The 21,885-nt window shown below is 43.1% G+C and overlaps 1 protein-coding gene across 1 annotated transcript in view; it reads right to left on the reverse strand.

Annotated features, from left to right (window-relative positions):
- The window catches only part of TANGO6 (transport and golgi organization 6 homolog), a 237,730-nt gene that overhangs the window by 15,611 nt on the left and 200,234 nt on the right, over nucleotides 1-21,885 (reverse strand). Inside the window, exon 17 of the mRNA XM_008070045.2 lies at nucleotides 20,136-20,249. Coding sequence (XP_008068236.2) covers nucleotides 20,136-20,249 — 114 coding nt within the window. The remainder of the gene's footprint in view (nucleotides 1-20,135; nucleotides 20,250-21,885) is intronic.

Here is a 21,885-nt window from a genome sequence, read left to right on the forward strand (position 1 = left end):
CCAGGTGGGTCTCGAACCCGCAGGCTCAGGCAATCCACTCACCTCAGCCTCCCAAAGGCACGGGATTACAGGCTGAGCCACCGAGCCCAGCTCCGCCTCAGTCTTTCAAGTAGCTGGAACTACAGTCATGCACTAACATGCCTGGCTTATTTTTAAATTTTTTAAAAAATTAGCTGGGCATGGTGGCATGTGCCTGTAGTTCCAGCTACTTAGAAGGCTGAGACGGAAGGATCGCCTGAGTCTAGCAGGTTGAGGCTGCAGTGGCCGTGAGTGTGCCACTGCACTCCAACCTGGGCAACAGAGTGAGACTCTGACTTAAAACAAAGCAAATAATAATAATAACAACAACAACAACAACAATTCTATGAAGAAGGTATTTTATATATTTATTTTTAAGTCAAAGTCTCACTCTGTCACCCAAGCTGGAGTGTACTGGCATACTCACAGCCACTGTAGCCTTTACCTGCTGGGCTCAGGTGATCCCTCCACCTCAGCATTCCAAGTAGCTGGAACCACAGGTGTGCACCACGCCTGGCTAGTTTTTTGACTTATTGTAGAGATCAGAGCTTGTCAAGTTTCCCAGGCTGGTCTTGAACCCCTGGGCTTAAGCAATCCTCTTGCCTCAACCTCCCAAAGTGGGATTACAGGCATGAGCCACCATGCCCAACTCAAAGTAGGCATTATTAGCCCCAGTTTATAAATTAGAGAGGTTTGGAGCTTTGCCCAAGGGCAAGTAGGTAGAATTCAAACCTATATCTGTTAGGTCTAACTTTGCATACCTTGCTTTTAAACACATGCATTACCAGGCAATCCAATATGCAGGATGACACCATGCAGAGACTCTGATTTTTCTTCTGTACCACTGAAGTTGTTTCTTTGGATGGTGCCTGGCTGGTGAGAGAAGAGGAGGAGCAGCAGATGGGCTCGTAGCTGGCTCCCCAGCTTGGGCTTCCTTTGGCTTGCCATTTGCTTTGGGGCACCCTGAATCACCCAGCTTCAGGTCTAGCTAGAGTTGGCCATGCCTTTATGTATGGATGGGGGATGTGCAGGCGGCAGGCCTTAGGCATCTGCTCATGGAATTCAATGCTCTGTGCAAGATGCTTCAGGAACATAAGGTGTTAGAGTTTGGGTCAAAGTCCAGAAAAACCAGAGTCACTGACACACCAGAGGCCTTGATGGGGTTTATAGCATGTGTTAATCTATATATGTTGTGGACCAGACTGGAAAAGCAACCCCCACCCCACCAGAAAAGAAGGACTCTACTGCCCAGAGCATGTACCACTGTCTCTGAGTGATACCATCATTCTAGTTAGTGATTTTCCACCTTGCTACTCATCAAAATCCCCCAAAGAACTTTTACAATGCCTGGGTCTCACCTCACACCTAAGAATCAGCATCTCAGAAGTTGAAGTTCAGGCTTTCTTTTTTTTTTTTTTAATTGCTTTTTATGCTCCTCAGGTGACTAACAACCTAACAATAATAAAGTACTTTCTAGGAAACTCTAGTAATAAGGACATAGTAGTACAGGATGGTAGAAAAAACACTGGATAGCAGATTTAGAGATATGTCATGTTTTCAAAAGTAGAGGTCACTGTCACAATTTTGCCCATGAAAAATCTAAGCAACAATAACAGGGGCAAAGTGATTTGGACACAACCTATTGCACTTCTTGGAATTTTCTTAATTATCAACAATAAAGTTTTTATTTTCCATAATGGGGGTGGTTACAATAATTTTTGACCCATAAATTAAGTTGTATTTCCCCCAAAAGACGTTTTAAAAATTTGTTCTTAAGCATGTGCATGTGATGGAGAAAGAGGCTACTGACACACGTTCTGCTGGAAAATGAAGGGGTAAGATAAATGCAGCTGCCTCTGTCGCCAGGGTAGCTAGCATGATGGCAGAACCTCTGCCTGGATGGGAGGAATTAAGGGAAATACATTATGACAGCTAAAGAAGTGTGTGTGTGTGTGTGTGTGTGTGTGTGTGTGTGTGTGTGTGTGTAGAAGCCATATTTTGAAATGCAGACTGATTCTGGCTGAGCCTCAATATTCATTCTGTCACTTTGCCTCAGGACTTCTTCTCCCAGCTGATTTCTACAACCCAACTGCAACAACAACAAAAAAAACTTTAAGTGTTTCCAAGTAAGCAGGCAAAATTCCCTCCTTAAGAGAACTTGTTCAGACAATTTCAGCTCTTGGGAAACCTGAACACTGGAAGAGTTTGGAAGTCCCAGTTTAAGATCTAAGAAGTCTGTTGCAAAAGTGGGTACAAAGAGATTCACGAGAAGTATTCCATGCTTCTTATGGAAATGATACCATGCTCTCTTAGACAAGGCAATGTGCTAGGTTCTGGGAATATAAAAGTGAATGGAGTATTCAAGGGCTGAAGGTTTCCTGTGGACACCAGACATGTGAAAATATCACTACAGTATCTACTCTAATCCTGGGCCTGTATATCGAGCACTGTAGCCTAAGGAAGCAAGGACTAATTTTATCTGAGAAACTAGGAAAGGCTTTTTACATGGAGTATAACACTTAAGTGGCATTCTTAAGAATAAATAAAAGCTCATCAGATGGATGGGCGAGGGAGAAGAAGGCATTTGAGGCACAAGAAACTGTATGGACTGGTTGGGCACAGTGGCTCAAGCCTACAATCCCAGCACTTTGGGAGGCTGAGGCAAGAGGATTGCCTGAGCTCAGTGGTTCAACACTGGCCTGGGCAACTTGGTGAGGCCTTGTCTCTACAATAAATCAAAAAATAAGTCAGGTGTGATAGCGCGCGCCTGTAGTTCCAGCTACTTGGAAGGCTGAGGCAGAAGGATCACCTGAGGCCAGCACATTGAGGCTGTGGTGGTCATGAGCGTGCCACTGCACTCCAGCCTGGGTGACAGAGTGAGATTCCAACTCAAAAAAAAAACAAAAAACAAACCCACAATAAATGTGGAGAATTTAGTGCTTTCCCTGGCATACGATAAGCCCTTAATAAATGCTAATTATATTATTATTAAGCACCAAACCTCAGAGGACATGGAATTTATTTGGCGCAGATTTGTAGGAGCAAACCATGGGGTGATGAGCAATGAACTGGAACAGACCCCAGAGCATCAACCCAGACTGTCATCTCGCATCACCCCAAGGAGAGTACTCTTAGTCAGAACTCCTCCCTTTCAAAGGATAGAGCAAAGAAATGAGTTTTGCAACCCAGAGGCCCATTTGGTTATCAGCATAATCACCCTCTGAGGAAGCAAGAATTCCAGTATCTGGCTGCAGGGCAGGAGGAAAAATCCCAAGTCTCATTCCCCAGCGTGGCAAGTCCCAAGTCTCATTCCCTGATGGAGTCTGGTCTCCTCCAGTTTTTCTTTGCTCCCTGCTTTTTTCAGTTCTGTGTACATCATGGGAAGTTACTGGATGGCGGAGTCTGTGGTTGAAGTATGCTTTTGGCAAGCGCTAGAGGAACATGAGGAAGGGCAAAAACAATAAGCCAGGGTCATTTCCTGCTTCTGCTCTCTGAAGAGTTCCTGCTGGCAGGTCCTGAGAGGTCAGAACACCTGGGTCCAAGGCTAGCACGAACACTCTCCTGTCACTGTTCCATCAGTCCCCTGGGTTGACAATAAATACAATGAAACAATGCAGTCTGGCCTTTTGGATATCATGGTTTCCAGGTCTGAAGTAGCTTTCTTTTAGCCATGATCTGTGCAGGGAATGCCCAGCTGACTCAGTTTCTGAGTTCTTCTGGTGACAGTGACACTGAAGATGAGAGTTTGAGTTCTGGAGCCATGCTGCCTGGGTTTGTCTACTGCTCTGTCACTTAATAGCAAGTTACATATCTTCTTGGCCTGATTCTCCTCACGTTTAAAATGGGGATATTAATCCTACCTAAATGGATTATGAGGACGAAGTGAATGAATTCATATAAAGCACCAAGTTTTAACATATGTAGATCATATAGTAAATGCTAAATAAAAGTGTTTTTGTGTTTTTTTAACTTATACTCTATTTTTCAGGAATGCAACTACCATATATACTGAAAGAGAAGATTTTGATTTATTTGGAAAGTTTACAAAGAGCAGCTTGCCATTTTGAAAAATCAGCCTATTAATGTCACTCATGGTACTTCTGAGTTGCCAATATAAGGCATTTAAATCTATTTCCATTTGTAGCAGCCACATTTATAGTGACTGTCTATATTAGAGCAACTGGACAGGTCATTATATCTTAGAGTTGGCCTAGAAAGTGACGCATTAAAATACATATTATTTTATTATAAACTACTATCCTTTTATTTCTTCTTTATATTACAGTTTGGGGATTATACCTGTTTAAAAATATGCATATAGGTTAAGAAACTATACATTTTATTTTAGGAGAATAAAGGGAGCAACACAAAATACTTGTTAAAATAATCTGTTATAACAAAAGTACTCTGGATCTGATTGAGAGAAAGAGGCTGACAAGCAGACTTTCCCAAACCTGATGCTTAATCTGTGCTCCAACTCACCTTAATTATGTTACCTGAGATACCCTGGATACCCATACCAGACTTGTTCAAGATGAACAAGATGAATAAGTGAATTAAATAAGAGGAAGTGGGGGGGGAAGTCCCATATTTCATTAGCACTTGGCGAACATTAAGTTACCAGTATTAACTGGAAATGAGTGCTAACTCTTCCTGGCATTAGTTTTGGAAAATTACAACCACTGTTTCTTTGTGAGCTTTAGTTTCCTCATTCATAAAATAAGATGGTTGGATTATTTCCCAAAGTATGTTCCATGGAACAGTATTACTTGGCCTGCTTAAGATGAAAAAAAGGGTGCCTTGGTAAATACATTTAGGAAATTGCTAGCCTTCTTTGCTGCAGGACTTCTCAAATGCCTTAATTGGCTGATATGCACCGGATCTCCAAGAAGGCAATATAGAGTTGTACACAGCATTTTCTAAACTTATTTGACCATGATGACCTTATTTCAAAGGCACAACTCATGGAGTTAGTATGCAGAGGGAAATTTTTGTTAAATATAAATTAAATAGTCTGTAAGACCTCTCCTAGTTCTGACATCCTAAAATTCTGTGACTTTTATTTTTGAGTCAGTCTCACTCTGTCACCCAGGCTGGAGTGTAGTGGCATGATCTTAGCCTCGACCTGCTCGGTTCAGGCGATCCTTCCGCCTCAGCCTTCCAAGTAGCTGGAATTATAGTTGTGTGCCACCATACCTGGCTAATTTTTTTTGTTGTTGTTTTTATTTTTATGTTTATGTTTATTTTTTTTGAGTTGGAGTCTCACTCTGTCGCCCATACTGGAGTGCAGTGGCCGCTCCCGGCCACCGCAGCCTCGATCTGCTGGGCTCTGGCAATCCTTCTGCCTCAGCCTTCCAAGTAGCCGGAACTACAGGTGCGCGCTACCACACCCAGCGAGTTTTTTTTGACTTATTGTAGAGATGGGGTCTCGCCAAGTTGCCTGGGCGGGTCTCGAACCCGTGGGCTCAGGCAATCCTCTCGCCTCAGCCTCCCAAAGTGCTGGGATACAGGCTGAGCCACCGAGCCTGGCCAGCCCAGCTAGTTTTTTAAAGAGATGAAGTCTTGTCAAGTTGCCCAGGCTGCTCTTGAACCCCTGGGCTCAGGCAATCCTCTTGCCTCGGCCTCGCAAAGTGCTGGGATTAAATGTTTAAATGAGAGAAGGGTAAGGAGAAAACTATCCTACAGAAAAGAAAATATCGGCCGGGCTCAGTGGCTCAGCCTGTAATCCCAGCATTTTGGGAGGCTGAGGCAAGTGGATTGCCTGAGCCCATGGGTTCGAGACCCACCTAGGCAACTTGCAAGACCTTGTCTCTACAATAAATCAAAAATTAGCCAGGCATGGTAGCACGCGGCTGTAGTTCCAGCTACTTGGAAGGCAGAGGTGGAAGGATCGCCAGAGCCCAGCAGGTCAAGGCTGCGGTGGCCAGGAGCATGCCACTGCACTCCAGTCTGGGCCACGGAGTGAGACTCCAACTCAAAAAAAAAAAAGAAAAGAAAAATGTCGTAAATTTGATACAGAAGAGGAAGACAAACCAAGTTTTAACATATGTAGATCTATGGAAATGATTATGCAGATGACACAGAAAGGGAGCAGTTTTAAATGTTAGGGCTTCCAAACTGACACTTATGTTATCACTAGAAAAGGTTGAGTATTTATAGTTTAGTGAGGTACTGAGTCCTAGGTTTACTTCCCAAATTCATTGCTAACATTTAGATTTTGGCCTAGTAATTGTTGAGGAAGTCTAAGGGATTATCCCCTAGTCCTAGACACCAACCCCAGTCTGACCTCTCACAAATGGCTGTGGTAAAGGCAGAACATGACTTTACATAAGCCAGCAATTCCATGATACCCCACGTGGCCCAGTCAAATTGGTTGATCTGGGGATGGACATGTGAGCTTAGCTGGAGCATTAAGTCTCCTCTCTAGAATTTTTGCATTTGAGGGAATCTGAGTGTTGGATTTAAGATGTAACACTGGGCCACCATCAGTGGTTATGTCATGTTGTTGCCAAAGAAAGAAAACTGGACTCCATTACAGGGGAATAAATGAAACACAAGAGAAGCAGAGACAAGAGATGGAGTATTTCAATTTGTGATTGTTTTTCTTTTCTTTTTTTTTCTTTTGAATCAGGTCCTCACTTTGTCACCCAGGCTGGAGTGCAGTGGCATGATCACGGCTCACCGCAGCATCAACTTTGAACAATCCTCTAGCCTCAGCCTGGGACTACGGGTACACACTACTAAACCCAGCTAACTTTTTTTTTTTTTAGGTTAGAAACTCTTTATTTTACTTGCTAACATGAAAATTTTTCTCATAACAATTTTGTAAGATAAATGTAAAATTTTTTTTTTTTTGAGTTGAAGTCTCAGAGCTCTGTCATCCAGGCTGGAGTGCAGTGGCATGCTCACGGCCATTGCAGCCTCCACCTGCAGGGCTCAGGCAATCCTTCTGCCTCAGCCTTCCAAGTAGCTGGAACTACAGGTGTGTGCTACCATCCGGCTAATTTTTTGATTTATTATAGAAATGAGGTCTTGCCAAGTTGCCCGGGCTGGTCTAGAACTTGCGGACTCAGGCAATCCACTTGTCTCGGCCTCTCAAAGTGCTGGGATTACGGGCTGAGCCACCTAGCCCAGCCCAGCGAACTTTTAGTAGAGACAAGGTCTCACTATATTGTCTAGGCTGGTCTCTAACTTCTGGGCTCAAGCAATCCTCCTGCCTCAGCCTCTCCCCATACCTGGCCTCAATTTGTGATTCTAAGAGTCACTAACCCACCAGCTTCACCTCTGCTTTTCCCACAGCATGGTAGTTCAGCCCTTCTTTGGCTGTAACAGGTTAAAAAGTTCCCTTTGCTTAAGCTAGTTTAGAGTAGATTGCTATTTCTTAAAACCAAAGAGCTCTGATTATAGTCATATATGCCCTTCATACCTATTTTCTCCATCGATAAAGAGGGAAGAATGGAGGCTGTCTTTTGAAAGCTGGTGGACTGGGCAATGCCCTCAGGTCCCCTCCTGCTCTGGGAGCTTTTCTCAATAAATCCTGCTTTCTCAAAAAAAAGAAAGAAAGAAAGAAAGAAAGCTGGTAGATCGAACGTATGTGCATACCACTGCTCCCTTCTGAAACCCCACTAAAATGATAGTAAAAGGATTTAAAAAATGGCAGTAAGTTATCAGAACAAAAAGAACTAACAAGACAACGGCAACAAAAGCAAATGGAGGAATCCTAGGGTCATAGAGCTAATTTGCACAGGCTAGTACAGTTTGCATGTGATGACCTGGTATAATTATGAATAATATCCTTTTTCACTTGCAAAAGTGTTCTGGTCTGGATAACTGATTGATTCATTAAACCAAAGAAGCTCAGAAAAAAGCCTAATGCACCAAAGAAACTCAGAAAAGTTCAAGAGTTGATGGCAGCATGCCTCTCAAGATCAGAGTGACAGAAGTTCTGGCTGAAAGTATGTCTGGGTAGTAGTTAGGTCCCTGGAGTCCTCTTCCATTCTCTGCATCCAGTGACTGCCCCTCCACAACCACCGTAGAAGCCTGGAGTTTACCCTTTGGAGGGCCCTATCAGAGAGATTCTGGATAGGCAGCTAATAGATACAGATTCAGATGAGAGCACCACACTAAAAACAGGAGGATTAAGTGAAAGTCTATATACTGAACGGTGAGACCTTCACCCTCCTCCTTCCACGCATCTTCCAGAACCCTGCAGTCAGGCTTCTATCCTCTGTATGGGAGACTAGAAGATTCTTTTCCGACAATCCTCCCCAAGAGACTTCAAGATAATCACAGTATGGAATCTCCCAGTGAAATCATCTGGCCAGATCATCACCCTCTTATAAAGTCCACTAGTCCATAAATGAGTACTTATAAACAGAGTGTCATCAGCTTTTAAGTGCTCTGTTCTTAAATCTTGCAGTAGGCTTAGAAAATAACTAGTCCAGACAAGAACAAGTAGATGAAGGATTGTAGGAGGCATGCCTCCAAGAAGATGAAGCTATTAGATTACTTGATGTGTTTGAACCTTTTATGAGATTTACAAACTTTCAGCAGAGACTGAGGATGAACTGATGATAGGCTCACAGAACAGTAACATATGTAGACCTGAGACACTTATTAACTCCAGAAAAACCCAGAATCCATAAAAGAAAGGAAATATGATCATAGTATAATATATGGCATAGCTATAGATAATAGTTACAGTCATATTAATATTAACAAACACTGAGTGCTGATGTAACAAAAACTGTAATTGTAACTAAATAGGAGAAATGGGCAAAGAGAATGTATATATTTGTGAGAGCATGGTAATAATTAAACATATTGAGCTTGGAGAACCTATATATCCTAAATGCTTTATACAGAAAAGCTCATTTAATTCTTATAACAACCTTATAAAGTGAGTTATTATTCCCCCTTTATAGATGAGAGAGTTGATGCACAGAGAGGTCAACTCATTTGTGTAGTCTTACTGCCAGCAGGTTGACAAGCTGGGATACCATCCTGGATGTCCTGGCTCCAGAGTCCATACCCAAAGCCTGATCCATAGACTCTGCTACTTCATTCCTCTCACACAGGCCGGTTTTCCATCCTATCAATCACTAATCCACTAGATTAGTGATTAGTGATTGATAGGGGATTGGGGGAGAGAAAAATGGGGGCATGCTTGCTATTAGGTATGAGGTTTCTTTCTGGAGGTAATGAAAATGTTCCAGATTTAAATATTGAAGCAAAAGCACTGAGGGGACCCATGCTTACATATTAGATCTAGTAGGAAGTCATTAAATGAACTGAAAAATAAAGAAACAGCAGGATAGGCATACTATTTGGAAATATGGAAGTTAACATTTGGAGAAACAGGAAAAGGCTGAGCAGTGGCTCATACCTGAAATCCCAACACTTTGGGAGGCTAAGTTGGGAAGACCACTTGAGGCCAGGAGTTCAAAGATCAACCTGATAAGCCTAGGCAACATAGTGAGAGACCCCATCTCTACATACAATTAAAAAATTAGCAGGGTGCGGTGGTGCATGCCTGCAGTCTTAGGTACTTAGAAGGCTGAGGCAAGAGGTTCGCTTGAGCCCAAAAGGTCAAGGCAGTTGTGAGTTATGATCCCACCACTGCACTCCAGCTGGGTAATATAGCAAGACCTTATCTCTTGAAAAAAAAGAAAAGAAAGAAAGAAACAGGAAAATAAGCTGACAGTGGTTGCTGATGGGGAGTAAGAATGAAGGTTGAGAAAGGGGGACAGAGCTATGGATTGGTGAATGAAGCTTTGTAAAACTACTATTTTAAAATTATGTACATTTACATAATTTCTATTTATTTTACATAATATTTAATTACATATGTCATACATTATATAACTAATATGTAATTTAATTATATAATAAAATATTGGGGGGAATAAAATTAAAAATAAATACATCAACAATAAAAAAACAACTAAGTTAAAAAATGGGCAAGAAACTGAGCAGACATTTCCCCAAAGAAATACAAATGGCCAATTAGCTCAATGTCTTTGGCCACCAGGAAATGCAAACCTAAGCCTCACCACTCATATACTGGGATGGCTATAATCAAAATGATGGATAACAACGAGCATTCATGAAGATGTGGACCCTTCAGACATTGCTGGTAGTAACAAAAACTGGTTTAAACACAGTCTAGCAGTTTCTCAAAAAATTAAACGAGTTATCATGTGACCCAGCAATTTCACTCCTAGATATATACTCAAGAGAACTGAAAACATGTTTACACACAAACTTGTATACAAATGTTCATAGTAACATTATTTAAAGTAGCCCAAAAGTAGAAACAACCCAAGAGATCATCAAGTGATGACTGAGTAAACAAATGTGGTATATCCATACAATGGAATGTTATTCAGTCATAAACATGAATGAAGTTCTGATACATGCTTCAACATGGATGAACCTTGACCACATTATGCTAAGTGAATGGAGCCAGACACAAAAGGTCATATACTGTATGATTCCACTTATGTGAAATGTCCAGAATAGTCAAATCCATAGAGACAGAAAGTAGATTAGTGATTGATAGGGGACTGGGGGAGAGAAAAATGGGGACATGCTTGCTATTGAGTATGAGATTTCTTTCTGGAGGTAATGAAAATGTTCCAGATTTAGATATTGATAATGGTTGCACCACTATATGAATATACTAAAACACTGAACTGTACACTTTGAAAGGGTGAGTTTTATGGTTTATAAATTATATCTCAATTTAAGAAATTGTGTGAGAAGAAAACACAGGGTGAGGGGAAGAGGGGGCTTTTGATATGCTTTTGATGAACAGAATACACTCACTTCCTTTGGGTCAGCAGCAGCGGCCTTGCAGAAGACTGACCCCATGGCAGAAGGCTGCCTGGGCCTGGCTCTGCCTTTCTGCTATTCACCAGCTTCCTTCAGGTTGGGTCTGTCCCCAGCTTGGCACCATTCCTCTCCTGACACCCTTCCAGCCTTGCTTTCTCAGGCTCCTGGCTTAGATCCTGAGATGAATATACCTCTGAAATCCCCGGGGTTATCTAGCTGTGAATCCATGTCCAACTCAAGGGTTTAGGAATATGATTTCTGGGTGGGTATCCTATATCAAATCTTATATTTGACAGACAGTAGAGATCCTTGGGAAAACAGGCATTCATTAATGACTACACATTCAGTTTTTAATGTGTGGCAATGAAAAAGCTGTGCTTCTGGTCTGACTGGCTCTTAGGAAGTAAAAGATAGCAACTGAAGTTGGGCTTAAGACAAAGCAGAACAAGACAAGCTTCTAAATATACATATATAACACGTGTAAAAAGTCATCACAATTTTTTTAGCAGCACCTTCCACAGAGAAGTGATGAGAACTTTGCTGCTTACAGAAAAAAATAAGGCTAAACAGAAACCAGCACTTGATAACAATATCTACTCAATTAACTAGAATGCCACTTTGAATTTTCTCAGCATGGGCCTGGTGTGGTGGCAGGTGCCTAGAGTCCCAGCTACTCAGGAGGCTGAGGAAGGAGGCTCACCTGAGCCCAGGAGTTGAGGCTGCAGGGTACTGTGATCATGCCTGTGACTAGGCACTGCACTCCAGCTTGGGCAACATAGTGAGACCCCTTTTCAGCACAGGAAATTCAATTTGTGATTGATTGTTGTATGTTTTCACTCATTATTGGTATAATTAGTTGCCTAAAAAATAATCTTTGTGTGTTCCTTTTAAACAATAAGCTGTCTGATAAAGTTATGGAACAGTAGAGCCAGGTAGAGCAGAGTCAGCCAGTCTGGATTCAAAACTAGGCTCTGTCCTTAATAGCAGTGTGATCTTGAGCAATGTGCTTCGCACACACACACAAACACACACTTCTTCCTGCTGCTCTTCACATGGAGTTTTCTGTCTATTCCAAAGAGCAGTGTCTATGTAATCAATCTGGGAAGGAAACTGGGCCCCTTTATTGTGCCCCTGGCATAAAACACACTAAATGTTGTCAAAATAACTTTTGAGACAAAACCAAAAAAAGGAAGCAAACTTTCCTCTCAGTCTATCCATTTAATGAAAACTTGCCACTTGTGCTGTGTCAAGGATTATTATATCCTCCTTAGGTCCTATCTCCCATTTGGTACAAGGTGAACCTAGGACACAGACGCTAAATCTTCTGGATGAACCCCGAGTAACTTCCATATTGCTGGGCGTGGTGGCTCACGCCTGTAATTCCAGCACTTTGGGAGGTGGTGGCGAGAGGATTACCTGAACTCAGGAATTCGAGATCAGACTGAGCAACATGCTGAGACCTTGTCTCTACAATAAATAAAAAAATCAGCTGGGTATGGTGGTACATGCCTGTGGTTTTAGCTACTTGGAAGGAGGCGGGAGGATCGCCTGAGCCCAGCAGGTCAAGGCCGCAATGGCCATGAGCGTGCCACTGCACTCCAGCCTGGGTGACAAAGTGAGTCTCTGACTCCAAAAAAAAAAAAGCATAGCATCATATGCAAACTGTTTCCTTTTTTAAGTCAAGGTTTGCCTTCCTTCTCACAGAGAAATAGAGACTAATCTCCAACTGCAGAAACACTAGTGAACCCACCATTCATATTATTAGGAAGATGCTTCTACTATCAGAGTCCAGTATAGGACTCAGAAGAAAATTAAAATCATTACTAGGTGGAGGCCTGGGTTTGGCTCAGAACTAGACTCAGTCTTCAATTAATAATTAATCCTCAGCTGGGCTTGGTGGCTCAGCCTGTAATCCTGTACTTTGGGAGGCTGAGGTGAGTGGATTGCCTGAGCCCGCGGGTTCGAGACCCGCCTGGGCAACTTAGCAAGACCTCATCTCTACGGTAAAATCAAAAAATTAGCCAAGTGTGGTAGCGCGCACCTGTAGTTCCAGCTACTCAGAAGGCTGAGGCGGAAGGATTACTGGAGCCCAGCAGGTCGAGGCTGCGGTGGCCGGGAGCGGTCACTGCACTCCAGTCTGGGTGACAGAGTGAGATTCCAACTCAAAAAAAATAATAACAATTAATCCTCCAGAGCTGAGGCGGCAATATTGCTTGAGCCCAGGTGTTCAAGGCTACTGTGAGCTATGATTGCGCCATTGCACTCCCGCCTGGGTGACAGAATGAGACCTTCTAAATAAATAAATAAATAAATAAATAAACTCTTTCCTTTGAAGATGCCTCTAGGTTTTGTTTGTTTTTAAAGAAATGACCTGATGTTAATACTTTTATCCTCTTGAAAGAATGAATGATAAAGTCTTCTACTGATCTCCAACTAGACAGAGTAGTATTCTTTTATCATCAAAAACTAGAGATTAGAAGGAAGAAAAACTGCTCTGGAAATTACCTTTTAATATAAAAAATCAAGGGAGGGAGTTTCAATATAAAATGCTGCCATACTTATTCACTATAAACTCATGTACAAAGTTCTCAAGTTTTTCATAATTCTAAGAAGTCAACTTTCAATAAACTAAGTAGAGGGCTATAGCAATAATTAGTTACCTTGATAAATCTTATAGTCAATAACAAATTGCTCATTTTTTAAAAGGTCAGCTATTTTTTCTGCTGTATATAGCCAGTTCTTGCTATCTGTGGTAGTTAATGTCTTTTTTTTTTTTGAGTTGGAGTCTCACTGTCACCCAGGCTGGAGGGCAGTGGCACACTCCCGGCCACTGCAGCCTTGACCTGCTAGGCTCAGGCGATTCTTCTGCCTCAGCCTTCCAAGTAACCGGAACTACAGGTGCCCGGCTAACTTTTATTTATTGTAGAGACAAGGTCTCACCAAGTTGCCTGGGTGGGTCTCGAACCCACGGTTTCAGGCAATCTTCTTGCCTCGGCCTCCCAAAGTGCTGGGATTACAGGCTGAGCCACCTAGACCAGCCGTTATGTCTTGTAAAGTTGCCGTGAGTGCTGCACTAACAGATATTAAATCATTCCTTCCCAAGGGAAATACAGGATTAGGATCTTAAGAGTCTTTAGTCACACCAAATAATTCATTAAAAAAAAAATTTTTTTTTTTAAATCACATCACTCACTTTTTTCTGTTTTTTTTTTAGGTCAGAGATTTACTCTGTTGCCCAGACTGTAATACAGTGGCACAATCACAGCTCACCACAGCTCCAACTCCTGGAGTGAGGTGATCTTCCAGCCTCAGCCTCCTGAGTAGCTGGGATTACAGGCGTATACTACCACGCCCAGCTAATTTTTTGATTTTGTGTAGAGACCAGTCTCGCTATGTTGCCTAGGACGGTCTCAAACTCCTGGGCTCAAGAAATCATCTCGCTTTGGTCTCCCAAAATGCTGGAAATACAGGCATAAGCCACTGTGCCAAGTCCTCTCTATTCTCTACATTGGATAATTCTTATTGCTCTATCTTCCAATTCACTTAGTCTTCTTGGTTAATTCCATTCAGTGATTTAAAAAAAAAATCAGATATTGTAGGTTTTAGCTTTAGAACTTTTTTTTTTTTTTGAGTTGGAGTCTCACTCTGTCACCTAGACTAGAGTGCAGTGGCTGCTCCCGGCCACCGCAGCCTCGACCTGCTGGGCTCCGGTGATCCTTCCACTTCAGCCTTCCAAGGAGCTGGAACTACAGGCGCGCGCTACCACGCCCGGCTCATTTTGATTTATTGTAGAGATGAGGTCTCGCCAAGTTGCCCAGGCGGGTCTCGAACCCGCAGGCTCAGGCAATCCACTCACCTCAGCCTCCCAAAGGCGCAGGATTACAGGCTGAGCCACCAAGCCCGGCTAGCTTTAGAACTTCTATTTAGTTGTTTGTTTTGTTTTTGTTTTTACCATTTCTATTTCTTTGCTGAGATTTCCTATCTTTGTATTAATTGCAGGAATATTTTTCATTTACTTCACTGAGGATAATTATAATATTTGCTTTAAAATCCTTTTCTGATAATTCCAACATCAGGATTATCTTGAGGTTGGTCTCAGTTGATTTTCTGCTCTCTTGAGAATATGTCCCATTTTCTCAGTTTTTCATGTATTGGGTAATTTTGGATTGTATCCTGGACATTATGAATGTTAAATTATTTAGACTCTGAATTCTGTTCTTCTCCAATCAGTGACCTGTTTTTTTTTTAATTTTTAAATTTTAAATTTTTTTGAGATGGGGTTTTGTTATGTTGCCTAGGCTGGTCTCAAACTCCTGGGTTCAAGTGATTCTCCTGCCTCAACCTCCCGAGTAGCTGGGACTACAGGCCTGCACCATCAAACACAGTTTTGTTTTAGTTTTTGAAGCAGGTAATTATCTTGCTTGGTTCGGGGGTTAGCCAAAAAAGCAGGCAGACAGAATTTGGGATTTTTTTTCTCTATATTACCCTTCTTTCTCCTGCAGCTGTGGTTTCCCTAGATTCAATTCTCTGGTTCTCTAGGCCAGAAAGACTGATTTGTCTGTCAGTGCCCCTACTGTACTGCATGCCATACCAAGTATCTTGTCCCTAGGTTAAAACCCAAGAAAATGGGAACTCACTGTGTGTATCACATTTCTTCTGAGCATGGGAATCTGCCTGATTCTAATCCCTCTCTAGTGATTCAGGTGGCTACTATCATGGTTGTTATTATGCATTATGTTATGTCTAGAGTTTTTGGATATTATTTGAAGTAGGGCCAGCCATGTTAGGCTAATGCTCAGTGATTACTGCCCCAATTATTGTCTTTAGAATTAATTGATGAAAACGGATGTTCTAAACATTTACAATACTTAGAATAAACAAGTCGCTGTGCAAACTCTAACTTGGGAAGACCTGGGGAGTTAAGCACAATTTTCTCATTCTTTCGCACAGCTTATGCTGAGAAGGGCTGTTCTTAGCTAAGGCCAACTGAGCATGTGGGTCTGAACATATCTCCTTACTTGGGTATTGTTTTTCAGCAAGGTAAGGTAGAAGGAGTTTAAAGGGCATTCCTTCCTTTTTCTTTCTTCTTTTTTTTGAGTCAGATTCTCACTGTCACCCAGGCTGCAGTGCAGTGGTATGATCATGGCTCACTGCAGTCTCGACTTCCTGTGATCAGGGGATCCACCTCAGCCTCCTGATAGCACACACCACCATACATGACTAACTTAAAAAAATTTATTTTGCAGAGACAAGGTCTCACTATGCCGCTCAGGCTGGTCTCGAACTCCTGGACTTACTTCATCCTCCCAAAGTGCTGGAATTACAGGCATGAGCCACTGTGCCTGGCCTTCTGGCTTCTACTAGGCTTAAGGCATATAACAAACAGATATGGCCATACAGCCAAAACAAAGCTGAGCAGAGAAAATGAATTTTTCAATAAGAACATGAATGCACTATTTCTCTCCAGTGTGAACATTGTGTTGACTGCACAAAACTCTGGCTCCTTTCAAAGGGAAGGATGTAAAAACTGCCTCATGAGTTAGGGATAGTGATGTTTTCCTTCTCCGATCCCAGTCTATCTCCTGGTCTTCTGAACCTCTACCTCCTTTTCAAGCTGCCATAACCATAGAGGTCCTTGGACGACATCTACAAGCAATAGAGAATTCACCGAAACCTGGTATTATCTTTTGGCACTGTATAGCTTGAGAGATGATGATTAGAAGGGGAAAAAAACCATAAAACTTCATCAACAAAGTGGCATTTTCATTTCAGCTGTTCCTGGGGGCAAAACAGAGCCGTAAAGAGAAATCCCAGCTTGAAAGCTTTGTGGTTATCTCCGCTTCTCATTAAGGTGCCCCTGATTATAATCACATCTACGATTACAAGATTTAACACACCTGGTCTCAAGGATGCACAAGGAAGAGGAATCAGACATTCATCCCTTCCCATTTCCTTTTCTTTATTCAGTGAGTCAGCACAATTTATAAGTTTTAGTGAGTGCAGAGTAGAGATGGTCTGGAGAATAGTAGGGAGGTGTTTCATTCACACGGGTTTTAAAAGTGACAAATATCTTCCAGGTCCACAAATTATTTTAGTACTGGTGAGACAAGAAGGGTTGCTTTCCTTGGCTACACACAGATGTGAGAAATCTGGATAAAGTTTCCTTCTATTTCTTATCTGACTTTGCTAACCATTTTCCTCTGCTCTACTCTCTTTTTCTCATTCTCACTCAGTAAAGGTATGTGTGCTGAGTTTTGTAAATTTCTTTTAATAGTATTGTAATTTATATTTCTAAATACATTTCTTTCTTTCTTTCTTTTCTTTTTTTTGAGTTGGAGTTTCACTCCGTTGCTCAGGTTGCCCAGGTTGGAGTGCAGTGGCACGCTCACAGCCACCCTTCAGTCAAACTGCTGGGGTCCAGCGATCCTTCCACCTAGATCTACAGGCCCATGCAACCGCACCCGGCTAATTTTTTATTTATTGTAGAGACGAGGTCTCACCAAGTTGCCCAGACTGGTCTCAAACCCGCGGGCTCAGGCAATCCACTCGCCTCGGCCTCCCAGAGTGCTGGGATTACAGGCTGAGCCACCGAGCCTGGCCCTATCAAATACAAATACTGATTTTTTTTTTTTTGAGTTGGAGTCTTACTCCGTCACCCAGACTGGGGTGCAGTGGCACACTCCTAGCCACTTCAGCCTCGACCTGCTGGGCTCCGGTGATCCTTCTGCCTCAGCCTTCCAAGTAGCTGGAACTACAGGCACGCGCTACCACGCCCGGCTAATTTTTGATTTATTGTAGAGATGAGTTCTCGCCAAGTTGCCTGGGCGGGTCTCGAACCCGCAGGCTCAGGCAATCCACTCTCCTCGGCTTCCCAAAGCGCTGGGATTACAAACTGAGCCACGAAGCCCGGCCCCAAATACTTTTTTATTTGGAAATAATTTCACCCATTTTTCCCTATTGTTAACAACTTACATAACAACGACATATTTGCCAGAGGTTTGTAGACTTAACAATGGATGAAAACACTGATTCTCCTTAACTTCCTCTAGTATAGCAGAGTCTCAAGAAGGGCAGTGTGTACTCTACAGCAACTTCTTTGATTATTTAATTATCAAGTTCTAATCTGTATGCTCCTCCTTCCCCATCCAGGTCCTAGATAATAAATAACCTGGAACCTCCAATCCTCAGGTGAGTGCTCCTAGGTACTGAGCAGTTCCATTTTTTCTTTCTTTTTCTTTTTTTTCTTTTTTTTGAGTTGGAGTCTCACTTCGTGGCCCAGATTGGAGTGCAGTGGCCGCTCCCAGCCACTGCAGCCTTGACCTGCTGGGACTCCAGCGATCCTTCCGCCTCAGCCTTCCAAGTAGCTGGAACTACAGGTACATGCTACCACACCCGACTAATTTTTTATTTTATGTAGAGATGAGGTCTCGCCAACTTGCCCAGGTAGGTCTCGAACCCACGGACTCAGGCAATCCTCTCACCTCAGCCTCCCAAAGTGCTGGGATTACAGGCTGAGCCACCAAGCCCGGCTGAGCAGTTCCATTTTTGCAGAAGTTCTCAGGAGTCAGCCAGCTCATTCTTCCCCATTTGCCTGGGTGCAAGTGATCCTCTCTCCTTAGCTTCCCAAGTAGCTAGAACTATAAGCACATGCCACTGCAACCAGCTAATATTTTTATTTTTTATAGTGAGAGTTCCACTATGTTGCCCAGACTGGTCTTGAACTCCTGGTCTCAAGTGATCCTCCTGCTTTGGTCTCCCAAAGTACTGGGATTACAGGCCACTGTGGCTGGCCTCTTACTCATTTAAATCAGTCTTTTTTTTTTGAGTTGGAGTCTCACTCTGTCATCCAGACTGGAGTGCAGTGGCCACTCCTGGCCACTGCAGCCTCGACCTGCTGGGCTCCAGTGATCCTTCCGCCTCAACCTTCCGAGTAGCCGGAATTACAGGCATGCGCTACCACGCCCAGCTGATTTTTTGATTTATTGTAGAGATGAGGTCTCGCTGCCCAGGCGGGTCTCGAACCCGCGGGCTCAGGCAATCCACGCACCTCAGCCTCCCAAAGGCGCGGGATTACAGGCTGAGCCACCAAGCCCGGCTTAAATCAGTCTTAATGGCCAGAGCTGTAGCAGCTAGCTTGTAGTCGTGAGACAAAGACCATGAGGATTATAGAAATATTGGTCCTGTTGACACTGAACTGCTAAACAAACCTACCTACATATTTCTTGTGATGTGAGAAAAACAAATCCTTACTTGTGTAGGTCTTTGTAGTTAGAGTTTTTATAACTTGTAGCTGAATCATGTTCCTACCAGATAAACTCATTCAATCCAAACTTTATCCTACTCAAGGCAGATGAGAAGGGAAAGAAATGCAGCTGAGGGTAAGCAAAGTGAAGCAGCCATTTGGAAATTCAATGGCCTAGCCCTGTGCAGCAATGACAGCAAGCAGGTATTTAAAGAGAAAATGTGGCTGTGTAGGGAAGAAAGGGGATGACTGAGTCCACACTTGTGTCAGAAACTTGATATGGCAAAATTCTGGCTTGAGTAAAGCCTGTGTTTGACAAAACAATCACTCTTACAACCATTTCACTGACACTTGGTTAAATACTTATGTGCCAGCCACAGACAAGCACTGTGGATGCTGGGCGGTGAATTATTAATACAAACTCTCTATGTGAAGTCAACTGGGAATAAGTTTCCATTCAAATCAAGAAGAAAATTAACTTAGAGGTCACCCATTCTTAGTACACATATGGATATATGTACTTTCTTCCTGTACTGGCCACACACTGGGGAGAAATCCAGCCAAAGCCACTGAAAGGAGGAAGAAAGTTTAATTTATGCAGCAACTAAAATCTCATGGATTGAACTCAGCTAGAAAGGAAACTTCTTTAATGAGGCCCTTCAGTAATTCAGCACGAACAATTAAACGAGTCAGGAAGACAAGTCACTAAAGTTCAGGCTACAGAGACAGGGTTAATGTGTTCCAGCTGGCTCACCTTGGCACCTGCCCCTGTGAGGAGAATGCCAGGATTCAGAACCTCCACCTCTGGACGTGTGCTTTTCTTTTCTATAGCAGATTGCATACAGTTTGCCCAGTATGTGACAGAGGTAATAGAGACTCTTACTGAAGACACAAACAATACCATTTTCCTGCTGTAAAACCTTTGTTGACAGAGTTATTTGCTGGAATCCATCTTTGAGGCCTTCCCTGGTAAAAGCAAGACTGATAAACAAACAAAAAACAAAGAAGTGGAGAAACAGCAAGGGGCAGGAGACGGACTGACCTCAGTAGCTTTCTGGCTGAGTCCCCGAAGCAGCAGCACAACCACATGAATGGCAGCCCTGCGCACTTGAACTTCACGGTCTGTTTTAGCCACAGCAATCAGGCAAGCTGTTACCTAGGAGGGTGAGGGAAGAAGTCAGGAAGAATCAGAGCTGCACAGTCGCCTACCACCTTTCAACTTAGCCCACATTCATTAAGCGCACCCTGGCTTAGAGAGGACTGGGTGGCTTCCTCAGTCTCAACAAAGAGGGTGAGATCTGGTGGTGGAGATCTGGATGCAGTCTGGCTTTTCTGGAAAAGACCAAAATCTGGTTGGAATGCAGGAGGGAGGTTAGAGAGTGGGAAGGAATCTGTGTACTATATATAATACATATTTTTTGAAAGGGAAGGTCAAATTTAAATCTTTCCTCAAACATGGGAAGAACTGTTACTTGTCCCCCTTTGAGAACCTCAAACTGAAGGAAAAAAGATGGCCCAAAACATAGTTGCTTCTAGAAAGTGAGAACCATGGGGATTTAGCTAAGGAAGTATCAGAGTTAAAGGCCTGGCATGAATGTGAATACCATCGATGAAAGTTTCAGCCCGTGGATACAGAAATACAGAAATACTTATACTGATCTTCTTCGGCAAGTCCAGACATCCCAGCCCTACCAATCTAGCGTACACCCCATGTGAGTCAGCAGGGGCCACTTTCAGAGATTCCCTGCCCATAGAATAGGTCTTTCTGTGCTCTATTACTTTATTTATTTGTTTGTTTGTTTATTTATAGTTGGGGTCTCACTTTGCCGCCAAGGCTGGAGTGCAGTGGCACTATCATGGCTCACCACAGCCTCAACCTCCTAGGCTCAGGTGATCCTCGTACCTCAGCCTCCTAAGTAGCTGGGACTACAGATGTGTGCTACCAAGCCCAGTTTATTTTTTGAATTTTTGTAGCGAGGAGGTCTCACTATGTTGCCTAGCCTGGTCTCAAACTCCAGGGCTCAAGCAACCCTCCCATCTCGGCCTACCAAAGTGCTGGGATCATAGACGTGAGCCTTTGCTCCCAGTCTCAGTTACTTTATTTTATTTTATTTATTTATTTTTTGAGTTAGAGTCTCACTCTGCCGCCCAGACTGGAGTGCAGTGGCCGCTCCCAGCCATCACAGCCTCGACCTGCTGGGCTCCGGTGATCCTTCTGCCTCAGCCTTCCAAGTAGCTGGAACTACAGGCGCGCGCTACCATGCCCGGCTCATTTTTTGATTTATTGTAGAGATGAGATCTCGCCAAGTTGCCCAGGCGGGTCTCAAACCCGTGGGCTCAGGCAATCCACTCACCTCAGCCTCCCAAAGGCGCAGGATTACAGGCTGAGGCACCGAGCCCGGCTCTCAGTTACTTTAAAAGACAGTTCCAGAAAAGAAAGACTGGAAATCACTTGCAAAGCATGGTACCCGATAAATAGCTAATAATTATGTCATTAAATGAGACAGTTGCCGGGTATAGTGGCTCACGCCTATAATCCCAGCACTTTGGGAGGCCAAGACAAGGGAATCGCCTGAATTCAGGGGTTCGAGACCAGCCTGGGCAACTTTGCGAGACCTCATCTCTACAATAAATCAATAAATTAGCCAGGTGTGGTGGTGTGCGCCTGTAGTTCCAGCTACTTGGAAGGCTGAGGTGAAAGAATTGCCTGAGCCAAGTAGGTTGAGGCTGTAGTGGCCATGAGTATGCCACTGCACTCCAGCATGGGTGACAGTGAGATTCCAACTCAAAAA

The sequence above is a fragment of the Carlito syrichta genome, unplaced genomic scaffold (genome assembly GCF_000164805.1).
Source record: "Carlito syrichta isolate Samal-C Ts95f unplaced genomic scaffold, Tarsius_syrichta-2.0.1 Scaffold312739, whole genome shotgun sequence".
Taxonomy (NCBI): Eukaryota; Metazoa; Chordata; class Mammalia; order Primates; family Tarsiidae; genus Carlito; species Carlito syrichta.